The sequence below is a fragment of the Dysidea avara genome, chromosome 3 (genome assembly GCF_963678975.1).
Source record: "Dysidea avara chromosome 3, odDysAvar1.4, whole genome shotgun sequence".
Taxonomy (NCBI): Eukaryota; Metazoa; Porifera; class Demospongiae; order Dictyoceratida; family Dysideidae; genus Dysidea; species Dysidea avara.
The window spans coordinates 17,790,281-17,805,967 of NC_089274.1; the positions used below are offsets into that span (position 1 = coordinate 17,790,281).

The window sequence follows — 15,687 nt, forward strand, 5'->3', positions numbered from 1 at the left end:
CTTCACTGGAATATTTTCTTGAAGCCACTAAAGGGCCAATGACATGATTTACATTTTGAAAGAGTCCAGTACTGTTGTCTGCCTCAATGTGTTGACATGGTGATTAGTTGGTTTGATCAATAAGAAAGAAACCAACAAATGATTGCCCATCACTTATACCAAATACATGCAGGATCATGGTCTCTGCTATCAGCCAGTACAGTATCCATGGCAACTGTGATTGTTACAGTAACACTATCAGTAGCTGTTAGGATACCAGGAGGTATCAGTTGGACTTGTAGAGCAAGTTGCCAGAGGTCTCCAGTAGTAGGAAGAATCTCGAAGTACTGAGGGTGGAGAGCATATAGTCCAGTAATGGTAGAATAGTTTTGTATCCATTGAGGAGTCGTCAGTTGATGGTAGGGTAGGATGGCTTGCCTCACACATACCTAGGAATAATACATAAGTAAAACTTTCAAATACTATAGATTCCAACTTCTTGCATGCATGGCAATGCATATTAAGGTGCCATAGTATAGCTTAGCCTACAGAGGAGGATTTAGGGAAGGGGCCATGCCCTACACCTTCAGTAACTCCTTAACAGTCTTGCTGATTGTGCATACCTAACACTTATATATTCAAATCTGTTCTTGATAAATTGCTATCCATACAGGCACATAGCACAACGGGAACATCATCATATCACTGTGTAAAACTCACAGGATGAGTATGTAGCTAAACGTAGATAATTATACAATCAGTTATAGTCTTTGGGGAAGAGGTGAGCAGATAAATCAACATGGGAAACTAGGAGGACTAGAGACCCTCACATTAAAGATTTATAGAACAGCCATGTACTCTAATAAAACAGTCAAGAGTAGCATAATCATAGGCAACTATTTAACTGTTTACCAGTTTAAATATTCTAAACAGAGTTGCCAACTCCATTTACACCCTGAAATTTTCTGAAGGTGGAACTCATACAATTCGTGTTGTGTGATAATATTCATTGTCAAATCTAAGCAACTTAGTAATCGTCTCTTTAGAGCTAGGCATTCTACTGAACACTTTTGATACTACAACTACTCTTAGAAGGATGTAAGCTGCATAATTAATCTTTAGGTTGCCATTTTTGGTGAATAATACATTATTATTATGTGCCATACTTATTAATGATATTAAACCTATAGTAATACCAAGACTTTATATATTATAAAGCAAAAGAGCTCCCTTGCTTATATATATGAACTCTTGTTTATTATTATCCACACAAAAACAGCCAAGCTGTGAAAAAATGGTGCGGCCTTAAAAAGCCTGGGTGAAAAAAGTTGTGAAATCAAAGATGGCGGCCAAGAAATGGCTGCAATGATGTTAATGCTAATAAATTTTAACAATGCACACAGCCATTATTAAAACTTTTTAGCATTAACATCATTGCAGCCATTTCTTGGCCGCCACCTTTGATTTCACAACTTTTTTCACCCAGGCTTTTTAAGGCCGCACCATTTTTTCACAGCTTGGCTGTTTTTGTGTGGATTTCACTCTTTTTTGTACTTTATAAGGCCCCAAAACCAGCCTGTGGCTGACTTTGAGGTTTGTTTTCACTCACATTTCTTCTTTTCTATGTAGATACAATGATGATTATTGAAGACAGACTTATAAATGTATTTCATTGCATGATTTAATTCAATATTTGACAATGTTATTGTAATACTCTAATAGAGTGCACATTTTTTGAGGACTTCTAATAGAACATACATAGAATGTTCTAGAACAATCTAGTACTTCTATTGGTAGATCTATGAAATTACAAACGTTTGATTATGAGCAGATTTCAATTAGAAATTTCATTTATAAAGCAGAAATTAAGTGAAGTGATCAGCCAAGGTAGCAGTGGTTCAGTGGTTAAGGATGCAGGTGTTAGGTATGGAGGTCCCTGGTTCGAACTCTGGTAAGTTTTTTTTCGACATTTTTTGCACACCTTTTTACCCCGCGGTGACTGTTCTATTAGAGTATTTCGATCCCGCGATTTTACACATGCTTAGTTTTTGCTTTATAACTTTGTCGCTGTAACTCTATTACTATTCAAACTATCAAAAGGCACTGCTACGATGACCAGCCTATCTATACACCAATTTTCAAGCTATTTTTATACTTGGTTTACCCTGTATCCGTGACAGAACTTTGATCTTTTTTTACGTGAATAAACGCTCATAACTCCTTGAATATTACTCAGATTCAGAACAAACTTAGTACGTGAATCCGCAGTTACACGCTCTTCATTTGTGCCAAACGTGGCAATCGAGTTACACGTTTGCATTTTATAGTAATTTTTGCTAAGTGTGCGAAAAGGCTTTCTTGGCCTTGATATACAGCAAGTAATCTCCTATATAGTTATAAATAGCTGAGCACCCAATGATCAGCAAATACATGTAGGCACATATACCTTCTTATTGGCTAATACTTCATCAGGAAAGCAACTTATTCCCAGCATCACAGATACTACCACCACTAACATGATGCATGAACTTTATAGTTGTACAGCTTACTGCACAAACATGAGATTATGTATGAAATCATTGAAATGCTGCATGTGTATGGCATAGTCCCACACATCTCTGGTGGTTTCCCTGTAGCATCGCTACCAAGACCAAGTACTGACAATGGCCCTAACAATGACACCTTCACCTACCCCAGACAGCTGACATGGTTGAGAAAACTATATTGTCCACATGTCACCTGCTGATCTGTTCTCCATACAACCCACCAGGGTGAGCGAGATTATTGAGGATATGCCCCACACTGGAGCACCCTCTGTGGTCGAGAGCAATAACCAAATCCGGACCGATGACCTGCCACCCCCCACATCGGCAAATGTCACTGTAAATCTAACCACATTCTTAAACAAATTTCGTACAAACATGCTCCAAGCTCTGTACAATATTCACGATATCACAAATGACTGTCTATCTACACATCTGAACATCACTACACACAGAAACAATAACCAATGTCTGCAGATCATTTATTGACTTGATGGGTCCACCTGTATAGACCTACAAGTTGTCTATGACCCCCTCCATCAACTGGTCAATAGTCACTATTAAAAGAAAGTCAAGAACCACATTAAACTGATCTGTATAATAGTGTTTTAGATGTGCACAGACAACTGAACATATAATGAATTATTCCATAGAAAGAATTATAGACTTTCTAGTTAAATCAATAAGCTGGATGACCCTATACATGACACACAAATTCTCACCTGATACACCAAGTGAGACCACCTGTCTCCAGAATACTCTAAGAAGTAGCATCCCGGATGATAACACACAACACAGCCGCCTCACACCTGTACAGCACTCGCCATAACAGACACTTCACAAGACCCATTGGGTTGTACTCAACTATCCAATTTGTCTGACAGTACTGACACCATCAATGGTCCTAGGCATAATAGAAAATCACTGAGAGATCAATAACTCCACACTTTAATTTGCACATATATATATCTGTAAGAATATGTCTGCACAAATAATTCAAATGATCCCCAAATTGTTATGGGAACAGGTGATAGTGTAAAGGTCTAGGAACTGACTGTTCGTGGATAGGTCCCCCACTGTCATGTCCCTGCTGTAACTTCTCTAGATGGCCATCCTACTTCTGTAGATGGTGTCTAGTTTAGTGCAACCTGTCTCCATCAGAGGCCCTAATAATACAATGACAATAACAATGACAACACTAAGTACTTGGTCATCACATACCAACATGACCAAGTTCTCCATATTCTTATTCTTCTGGCCTCTAAACTTGTGGATAAATTTGTCAGCTATTCATCTAACCACATGTGTATGTTACATGTGTATGTTAACTGGCCAGGCTTATGAGCAAGTGAGGACTTCAAGCAATTGTCCCATCAAACCTACTCATTACCTAGTTACAACACTCTATATAGCTTCACTGGAACTTAATTTGCCTTTATAGACTCAGAACATAATTTCAAGAAAGCTATAGATCTAAAAAGTAAAACAAAACTAAGTACATAAAACTACTTACAGAATTGGATCATTTACAAATTACAGAATTGGACCGTTTATGAAACAGTTGAAATTAGTGTGCTAGAACACTACCGTCTGTCATGATCAAACCTTCCATCAGAAAAGCTGTACAGTACTTGTCAAGCATGCATGGTGATGTATATAGGGAGTTTGAATTTCAGCTTGTTACACTTTTACACTTTTCACTCTGGCTAACCTTTTGGTACAACCTTTCTTCTGTTATGTATTCTTTTCCTTTCTTAGTACCATTTCATGTAGCCTTTCTCTCTCTCTCTCTCTCTCTCTCTCTCTCTCTCTCTCTCTCTATATATATATATATATATATATATATATATATATATATAGGCAACTTTTTTTAAACACCAATATTTTCTCTCTTAGCATTTTGTACCTGCCATAGGCAATAATACTGAGAGCTTGATTTATTATTTGGTCTAGATACATGTATCATTCATACAATTATGCATTTTCCCAAGGCTGGCTTGTGATTGGCTTTGGGGCTCAGTACCTGTTGCCATTATTATAACAACACATTATAGTTATGTTACTTTATTTCTTCATAATATTTCTGTTCTGCAACATCAGAGAATAACAGCCTTATGTGCACATAATGTACTGTACAATAGATGAGTGTTCTATTAGAGTCATTATCTCAATTATGGAGATGACTGTTGCTACTTATCCATGTTGTATCTACTGCTGAAATATTAGCTGACTGTCCATCTGTCAGATTAACGGTGCATGTACACAAGCCAATATTTTCTCGACACACCCATCAATGGTCATATGAAACCAACAAGTGTATACAGTGGAACCTCTCTAATACAGACATTTTGGGACCCAGAAGTTTTGGCCACATTTTGTTGTAATATAGAGGTTTTCCTCTTTCAGAGGTACAAAGTGTAATGACCAGACCAAAATTTTTGTCCTTATTATGGACTTTTTTTTTCTATTGTGACCTTAATTTGGGGAGTTTGTTAAGAGAGGTTCCACTGTAATTATGAAGAATGCATAATCTATAGATTCTTATAAGCTGTTGAGGTTTGGATCACAATAACTCTATCTCATACTTTCCTTCCCCATTCTATCTATTAAAAGCAGCATTTTAGATTAGTCAGGTATACAATCACTTTAGGTGAATAATTTCTGACAGAGATATCCAAATCAACTATCAACGTCAACCTAAAGTCCCATCAGAATGGTATGCACATTCCGTATTAATTCTGTTGAGAATCAATCTAAATACATAATATGCATTCCAGCTGGTTCTTAAGGTAAGTGCATTACACCACTACTCTACCACCTGATACCATGAAGTTAATATTTCCTTGATTCGAATTACAAGGTGTACTTGTATTCTATTTGTAACCAATGAAATGCTAATGAAAGTCCAACACAATTATTACACTATGCAGTGACCATAGACAGGGCCGCCCAGAGAAATTAAGGGGCCCAGGGCAAAGAGTTAAAGTGGGGCCCCAGAGGCAAGGAGGTTTCCATTCTGAATCACAACTTCACCCAAGTTATAAGTTGAAAACCAAAAAAAAAAAAAAAAAAGTCACAACCTCTTGACAATGACATATCTCCTTATCTATATAGCTTGTTACACTGCTCCTCTGAAGAGTACTGTGACTGCTCTATTAGAGTATTTATATCTGACTGCTCTATTAGAGTATATCGATCTTTTAAACAGGTATTCAAGGGGCCCTTCATGGGACCTCCTGGGGTCCTTTTCAGGTCGGGTCCAGGGCAAAATGCCCCAGTTCCCCCCCCCTGTGGGCGGCCATAGAAGTGTAAACTACAGCTGTCTATAAAAAGCTGTGCTTTGTAGAGTGGTGTATTGTACTGCACTATTTTATTGAAGCTGCAACATGTTGGTTATTGGAGTATTTGTACTACTGGGAATGACTTCTTTTCCTGCTGGAGTGTGTGCAACCAAGAAGGTGAGCTTGATTATCTGTTATTGGCACATAGTTGGACCACACTGTAAAAAATGAAGTGTGCCAGTCACACTGCAAAAGTGTGTCTATTACGACATTTATTGGTGTGTCAGACACACTTCATTGTTTACAGTACAAAGTTGATGAGGTTATATTAGACTTTTATATACCACTTCTGTTGATATGTTATATATATATATATATATATATATATATATATATATATATATATATCTACACAAAAACAGACAAGCTATCAAAAAGGGTGCAGCCTTTGATAGCCTAAGTGAAAAAAGTTGTGAAATCAAAGGTGGTGGCAAAGAAATGTATAAATTTTAATATTGGCTATGTGCATTATTAACATTATTTTATTAGCATCATTGGAAATGGCTTCCACTTTTAATTTCACAACCTTTTCTTCCAGGCTATTGAAGGCCGCACCCTTTTTTAACAGCCGTTTCTTTGTACTTTGTTATTGCACTTGCTGTAGTTGATTTGTATGAATTTTTGCTGTTAGCACTGCATGTTGCCCTAGAGATGCACCCTTGTACAGCATTATAGTTGGCGTAATCCTTGAATAAAATTATTAATCATGTGTATAACTTTTGCAATTAGGTGTGTATAAAAGAAACCATTTTACCCTACTATCAACTGATGACACCTCAATGGATACAAGGTTATGCTACCATTAGTGGACCATATGAAGTTTTTCCACAGTATTTTGAGATCCTTAATACTACTGGAGATTGGTATCAAAATCATCTGCAAGTTCAGCTGGTACCTCCCGGAATCCTAAAAGCTGGTGACAGTGTTACTGTAACAATGATTATTGCCTTGGATACTGAACTGGCTGATAGTCAAGATCATGACATTGCATTTGGTATAAGTGATAACACATCTTTTGTTGGGTTTACACAATTTGATAGAGCTGTTGACCTTGGGGTATCACCATGTCGCAGTATAGAGGGAGACCGGGACAATGGAATTCTTCAAAATAGGGTTATATTAAATGGTCCTTTAGTAGCATCAAGTATGTTTTCTAGTGAGACCAAATTACAAATCAGACCAGCTGAACAATGGGGATCCTGCCACACAGAACACGATGAAGGATACACTAATATTGCTAATTATCAACGTATTCTAGATCTCAGCAATGGTTTGTTTCTTGAGATGTATAGGAATCAGCCTCACGAAGTATATCGCATCAAGTACATTGCAACAGATGTTGAACTGGATTAACAAAAACTATATCATTGTGCAATGATTATTTTGTAATTTTGGTCATGTATGCATGTATAGGCTATAGGATGTCATGCACAGAAGTTGAACATACATAACTATTGAGTATGGTATTATTACAGGATTGCGTTTTATCTTAAAAGAACTGTAAATAGTACTGCACAGATGTCACAGACCCTAGCTACTATAAAGTTGTAGACAGTTAGGGTTACAAAAACATGATCCTCTGCAGAAATTATGATTATACAGAACATATATATGCAAGCAAGATGCACAACACTTATGAGTACATCCAACTCAATAAACTTATTTCATAAAACTTATTTCACTTCGTGATCTGAGTGATGGGAGTGATCTAAGTGATCGGTTAATAAACTTAAATCTTAGAATAATTCTTCTATTTTGCATGGATCAATTTTTGGCAGAGTGGTCTTCTTCTCATGTATACTCTTCAAGCAACCAAGTACACTTGGCATTAAAATCAGTCAAGAATATCTGTCTATTAACACAATAGAAATATTTATGAACAGCTGTTTCACAGATCTGTATAACACAAATGAATTCCCAAGCTTCCTTGTCATATCTGAGTGCATTAACATACGGACTACTGTTCTATTAGTGCAACTTGTAATGTTACACAATTACAGAATACCTCATAGTTATGCTGCATACAACCTTAAGTGATCATATGCATTTTACCTATTCAAACACCAGATACCTAGTCCCATAGATATGTAGATAGGGTTTACAATGATTGCCAAGAGACAAGTTAGTTGTCACTGCATGTAAATGCAGTAATTACTGTCCAGCATACTTGAAGGTGCATGGTGGTTAGAAATTATCACTGTAAAAGTCACTGCAAATCAAGCCATATGTCCACCAAAAGAAAATTAATTGCTGCATCATGTGATCAAAATGATTGTTGTATGTGTTAAGGTCCATGACCTTGCAATAAGAAAATTCTGCTTTGTGAAGTTTATTATATTAAGGAAGACATTCACTAAAGCATGAAGACATGTAGCTAGTTTTGCTCTTTATGCAAGCAAAATGTGGATATGAAATGTACAGTCAACAAAGTCACATGCAAATTCAGAAAATTTGGATGCAAATAAAAAATACATGGAGATCTAAAGTAGCACAGTTGATGGACTGTGGGAATATATATTTAGGAAGGAGCCCTTTAAACATGTATAATGCACTCACTATAATTATGTTGGCTACTTTTGTTTTGTTTATTGACATTTTGTAGTTACATACCTTAGCAGTTAATCAGTTCCCCAACAGGAACTGTTCTCTTCCTTTGAATGCTCAACAATTAGCTATGTATAAATTTGACAATGAAGAATATGTTACCAACTTAATATAATTATATTATGTTTAAACCATGCAGGAGCAATAAATTTATGTACCAAGTACATGCAACTGTATGATTAGATGTGTAGTAAAGTCATTTGAATTCTATTTACACTTGTATCTATGTATATTCAATACATTTCTAGTCTGCTAAGCGGTTTGCAAACCTCACGCTTGGTACAAGAGTACAAGAAGCATAGCTACACTATGTAATGGAAAGTTTTGTTGTTAGAGAATACTTTGGCATGCACAACTATATGTATGGTGTTATAAAATCAGTGATTATGCATGAGGTTAAATATACATATACCACTTTCATACCTCACTTCAAAGTATAAATGCCATGCATATAGCACTGCACTCAGAAATGTATTAACGAGAAATGGAGGTAACATATGAAAATATAACGGGCATATTTTGGTATATAAAACCTCCACTTCTCAATAATGTTCCCAGAAATCATCAGAGTGGCCCAACTGTTAGTGCATATAAATATAACCGTGTTACAACTACTACATGCACATATGCATATTTCTCCAAATGTAGAAGATGATTGATTCATTCTATAATTTGTCATCATTCAAATGCCAAGCACTATATACTACTGATCAGAAAAGAACATATACTAAACAAAATTTACTGGAATTGCTTACAATGCTTAACTGTGTGTTTCAGATGCATTGTGGCAATTGTAAACCAACTATAGCCACTTATACATATAGTTCTTGAACTATGCACGTGGAGATTTCTTGTGAACTGAAGTTCAATGTATGCAGTGACCTACACATGTGGTAGTTACAAGCCATTTGTGTAGTATAACAATATACTGTCATTTAGTGCAGTCTTACTACAGATACTACAGAATTGAGAAAGTCACTGATGACACATTCTATAAAGATAAACATATGACTGACTGGCATATAGTGACTGCTGACATACCCGGCTACTTCAATGAGTATGCATGTAGTTGTTGTATAGCATTCACCCATTTCTTGTTCCCTTATTTTACTAGATATACCTATGCTGCATTTGGTAGGATTTACTGTAACAACAGAAGTATTAAACATTGTTATATCAAGGTGTATTACATGTAAACTTTTAATTTTTGTCTTTTAGGTTCATGGTTTTTCATTATGAATGATAGATATTTTTTAACAACACCTGGGGCAATATCTCCATGAGGAGACTTGTAATATACAAGTGAAATTAATATGTAGCTATGTCCGTGTCTTAAATTCACATGTCAGGTTTAAAGTTAGCCACTGTGGCTTCATGATAAATTACCATTCAAATCAGTCTGTAACTTGAAACTGTCTGGCATTACATGCACTATGCCTGTGGTGTTGCTGTACTATCTAGCGGAATTTCATATGTGTACATATTTAGTCAGCCATTCACAAATATCAGAGTTAGCACACATCACTGTGCAAGTCTATGTAGCTGTAGAGCTAACTGTATTTTGAGATGATGTAGTTCTAGTAAGCAGAGCTTAGACTGTGATTACAAGGCCTCCAGTCCTGTATGGCTTAAATTAGCTACACTACTACATATATGGCTTACAAATAATGAAATTAAGACTGTTGTCTGTATTGTCCTTTAATGTACTTGGCTGTGTATTTGAGTTAGTGCAATAACATGTTAGAAACTTGTGGCCAGATTAACTTGTAAGGTTCTAAAAGCATTCTTACAGTATGTATGGTTCATTATATTACAGGTTTCTATATGGAATTTGTAGATAGCTAATTTATACACAAAGTTTTGGGTTTCTTAACCTTGATAATCATGTTTATGAATATACTTGGTTGCTTAGTAAAGTTAGTGCAATAAACATTTGGCCATATTAGTTTGTGAGATTCAGAAGGAAATTTTTAGAGACTCTCTTCACTGCTGTTAACAGATTAAGTCATATACCAACTTTTAAATTACTTAACCTTAATTGTCATGTTTAGTTTTAGTCTGAGGTACTTTACTGTTCTAGAAAACAGCACATACGTTTGTCTTAACTAAATATGTCAGTCAACCGAGACTAACATAACTAGACTAATTTAATGCTATCATTCCTGTACTTGTGTGAGTGTTGTGATCTGTTACACAATGGGCAATATACACCCAAAGCAAAAAACCGAAATTGCAAAATACACAACTCAATTTTAATTAAATGAAAAGTTTGTAACTTTGTATATGTAAAATCTCTTCAAGTCATAAACCTTAGAAGACACTTACTTCACATCAAATCCTGAATTAGAAAATTATGTACAGTTGTATTCTGTGTCATGCTAAATATTAAACAAAAACATATTTTCCTCCTGCATGGTTAGCTACCCATTGTTTACTATAACATTAGTGTATCCAATATGTGATCCAGTCTGGGAAAAAAACCAGTCTTATCACCTATTTAAAAGCATCAAGAAATGCCAGTTTTAAGTATTTATAGTGTTATAGCTCGCCAATGGTTGAAGCTACATGTACTGAATTTTCACACGTTTTACACCAATTACTTACGTTATGGGCCATTCAGGTCTCAAAACTGGCTTAAATGAAAGGAAATTCACAGCACAGGTATTTATTCAACACCATGCACGGAGCTGTATAGCCACATACTAGTGTCTGAACATATTTTATGGCTACTATATCAAAGAAAGGTTCACATAAGTTCTAACTATATTATATAGTTATACAACGACCACGAGTGCTCTGCCTGATATAAACGCACGAGCCTGAGGGCCGTTAGGCCCGAAGGCAAGTGCGTTTATACAGGCAGAGCACGAATGCACGTTGTATAACTGTTATGTACCACTCACCTAATAGGTGGGGAGAGTCTCACAAGACAGCTGTAACACTTATAAAGGCCAGGTTTCTAACATCGATTGTGGGTAACCAAGCCAGACGTTGCGATGACGTTCCCCCTGCAGTACTGCAGCGAGTACTGCAGCCACCTGAGATAATGAAAGCTAGTACGCTATGGGTTATGCATTTGCTGTTCGACTCTCATCATGTAGTGCTCAGCATGCCAGCGTGCCATATAGACTAAGCACCAGACTAATCACCATAGTGATTCTCTCGAGTGAAAAAAAGCAGCTAAATAGACGGTTTAAGTAAACAAAACCTAACTACTAAACGATACTAGTCTAATTCTTGCTATTTACATTGGCTAAACTCGAATCTGGTGGCATGACAAAACTGGTTCCCACAATCGAACATAAAGGTTAGTATTATTTAGAATATATTTGTTTTATTGAGTCATTGTCGAAGTGGACTACTGTAGGCGGGGAAAGTTACGCGTGGGAAAAGTTTCGCGAATTGCACTCTACTTTTTATACCGGCGTAAAAGTTTCGCGATGCTGATTTTGCATACTGATTTATTACTGTACAACTAATACAAGCATGTAGAAGCTAACCGGCGTAAAAGTTTCGCGATAGCTACTGGCAATTGCAAAATTCGCGAAACTTTTCCCAAGCGTAACTTTCCCCGCCTACGGTACAGTTTAATCTGGGCTAAGATGGCACCAGACTAGTAAGGTGTATAAATACGTTTTATATGTAAATTAGAGTTGTGGCCACCCGCGTTGGCTTTTTCAATCGCCATTGGCTGCTTGAAAACATTATACGTATTGGTGACGTTATGGCCCACAATCGACCTTTACATGTCAGGCTATAAAAGAATTCGAGTGATCTGTGAAGTGTCTTTCCACATATTAGGTGAGGTGTCGTAGTGGTCTTCGCCACTGGTACTTGTGCTATGCTGCACAAAACTGCAGCCAGTGCAATATATCTTATAATGCACTCGTTGTGGTCTACAAAACCGCAACCAGTGCGTTATAAATTATAATGCACTTGCTGCGGTCTGCAGCAGTGAAATATGCAAATTATGGCACTGGCGGTGCCTTTGAACTGCCCACGCAGAGTGGTACATCATGAGCTATAACACTAATACTCACTATGTAAGGTTTTGAAAATGTAGAAGAAACCTATATCACCAAGAGACAGTTTTGATTGTGAGATTCAGTTTGTCTCAATTGAGAGTCACAGAATGCTCAATTGTAAGTCACAGGAGACCCACAATGTAAAGTACATCTAGCTCATATAAGTTTATATACTTTTTACTACAGTATTCAATACTAAGAAGCATTAAAACTGCAGTTTGTGGAATGCAGTAACAAGTTGTCAGCACACTTGGCAGTGTGACGTACAGATGTGGCACACTTGGCTGGATGTTGCACTACTACATCACATTTGTAGCACTAAGAATCCCTTTGATCTGAGGAGTGAAAGCGTTACATATGTCTTTATCTGGTAGTTCAAAGCATGACGGTTTCTGTAACAATAACTATTTTAACTATATATGCACTACATGTGGGTTATCCGTCTAACCACATTATGTGTCAACCTCTACAAATGTACATTTATTATGTTTATTGCAACTGGATAAACATGCAACCTCATAATTATGACCGTACATCAGCAAAAATACTTGTACCTGACAAATTCTTCATACCAGATTAGTAGTCATTTATCAAGTTTGGGTTCATGGCTTCATGCATATAGTTTGGTTTAATGTGAAGCTTGATAACTACCATAGCTCTAGGCATTTGAAATTTGACACTGATATGATTGTAATAGCCAGTATATTCTAAGACAACAGATTTTAGTTGTATACTACTTCAACTGACCTGTAACACTTTAAGAATGGTCTACACAATTCATTCATCCCCTTAACTTTACAAGAAGGTGTTTCAAGAAAGGTTATGCATGTAAAGTAACATTTTAATTTCAACATTAATGTTTTATGGTACAACAAAATAAATTGCATGTGCACATGCAGGAGCTAATTTATTAAAAGAGGATAGCCATGCATGAGGGTCCACTAGTTCAGCTACAGATGTAGACAACCTCTCTTGCTTTATACTTATTTTTATAATTCCTATACTCAATTTAAAGTCTTAATTTCCCTTGCACTTGCTGCATTCTAGAATTTACAGCTAGCTATACACATACTCAAAAATTTATGTATACACCTAAAGCTAATGTTTTATATAATGGAAAAGTAATTTATTTTCTGGAAGAAGTAGATGACCAAAATACTCTAATGCAGCAGTCAGGTAACTGACTATTATGCTCTAATAAAACAGTCACTCATTTGTAATTTGATTACCATGGATAAGCCTAACCTCTCTTCAACATCTCATCATGACTTGCATATTGCATGGTAGTGGTCTTAATCAATTATGATACTGGAATGGAAATTTTGAGGTCTTTTAAAGTGATGACATCATAGGCTGTTATTATAGCTAAATAAACTTTAGTGATGTTCTACAATGTGTAGCCATCACAAGTACAAGGAACATTTCTAGCACTTCAACATTTCTTACAAATTTTATATTAAATTCTTCTAATTGGTCAGCTAATCTTAAGAATCACAATGCTGCAAATCAGCAAAACGGAAAGGCAAGGCTTTTTCATAAGAAATATCACAGTAGCCATAAAGTGACATTTCTTTGTATTTCAATAGCCTATAAAACTAACAAGGTATTTGGTTACACATTGCACCAACTTTAACACAGGATAAGCCATTTTGTAAGAGGGTCAAGCTGGCAAGGTTTTCCCTACCATACAATGCACAGTAGGGAAAACTTTGCCATTTTTCATGTACAGTTAAGCATTGAATAACACTTACCTATATGAAATAAGTAGGAAAGAAAGACTACTAGTTTATTTCCATATCAGCCAAGCAGTGTTTGACCTTAAGGGTTCTAAAATCAAAGGTGGCCACAATGATGTTAACTTTCAACAATACAGCATCATGTCATTATTAAATTTTATTGACAATAACAGCATTGCAGACATTTCTTGGCTACCACATTTGATTCAAAACTTTTATAATTTTGCAGGCCAAACTCTTTTCTTTTTCACAGTTTGGCTGTTTTGGTATGGATATTATTTACAATAATTTTCAAAGTAAACAAGTAAACTACATCATCTTTTAAATCCACAATACTACAAGATGTAGCTAGTGATGGTGCACCATTGCAATTGGCTGTGAATTGCACTACCGATATGTAAAACGATGGCGCATAAAAAGAATGTTTAATTCTTACATAACGAAGACTCATTGTAACATCACCTTTAACCTCAAGACTTTGTAGCTATAAACATACATGATATGGTTTCTATTGTTTACAAGATCCATTCATATACGCTCTTAGCTACTGAGGTTGCATGAAAAAGCTAGGTATATCTACGGCAAAAAGATTTGAGTGGGCTGCACCAACATACATTGTTGTATACATATCAGTATAGTGTATAATATACACATGTTCTACTTTCACATCTCAGATCAAAGGAAAGCCAGTGCATATATTTCACACATGCCAGTGTAAACAGTGCACTAGTCTTGCTAAGACAGTGTGTATATCTCAAGATATTGCTATTATCACGTTTAACTCATTGTGGCCCTCAGGCAAGTGCGAATATACTAGTCAAAGCACTCATGCCCATTACATATTAGTCTTACATAATTGTAGGCCAGATTGTCCATATTCAGTTAGCCCTTGATTAAGCACTTCAATTATATATAGCCAGTATATAGTCATTATAAACATATTATAAGCATTCTCTGCTTGTATGTTAATGTAAAGTGGCCATGCACTATATATATATGTCGAAAGTCCTACACTTATACAGTTATATTCAACACCATTAATTTCCATTGAAATTCAAAATGATTGTTTCAATAGAGATGTCAAATGATTTATTGGGAGTGCTGCACTAGGGACCCATGCATGAAAGGGTTAAAGGCTTAAAGCCAATCTTATAACACTGCTGATTGCAGACAAACTCTCACGCCATCAACGTGGGTATCCACCACCAAAGGAGCCACAACAGCTTATATGTTAGAGTATCTTGATACACTTGTTGATGTTTTGGGTTATACTGATCATACTTGGGTTTCACTCTATGCTGCCATGATATCATTTCATACTACAGTTAATACTTTTTAAATAAGGAAGTTAGACAATCCTACATGTAAGCACCTGCACAGAATTTTGTAACTAACCAGGAGATCCTGACACTATCCTGCAAACATTCACTAGACTCTTCTAGTAATAACACTTAAAAGT

At 36.1% G+C, this 15,687-nt stretch overlaps 1 protein-coding gene across 1 annotated transcript; it reads left to right on the forward strand.

Annotated features, from left to right (window-relative positions):
* The first annotated feature begins 5,889 nt into the window (after nt 1–5,889).
* Nucleotides 5,890–7,339, forward strand: LOC136249394 (uncharacterized). Its single transcript, XM_066041378.1, has 2 exons — nt 5,890–5,980; nt 6,593–7,339. Exons 1-2 carry the CDS (start codon nt 5,909–5,911, stop codon nt 7,214–7,216), a joined length of 696 nt encoding a protein of 231 aa, XP_065897450.1. The 5' UTR covers nt 5,890–5,908; the 3' UTR covers nt 7,217–7,339.
* The last annotated feature ends 8,348 nt before the right edge of the window (nt 7,340–15,687 follow it).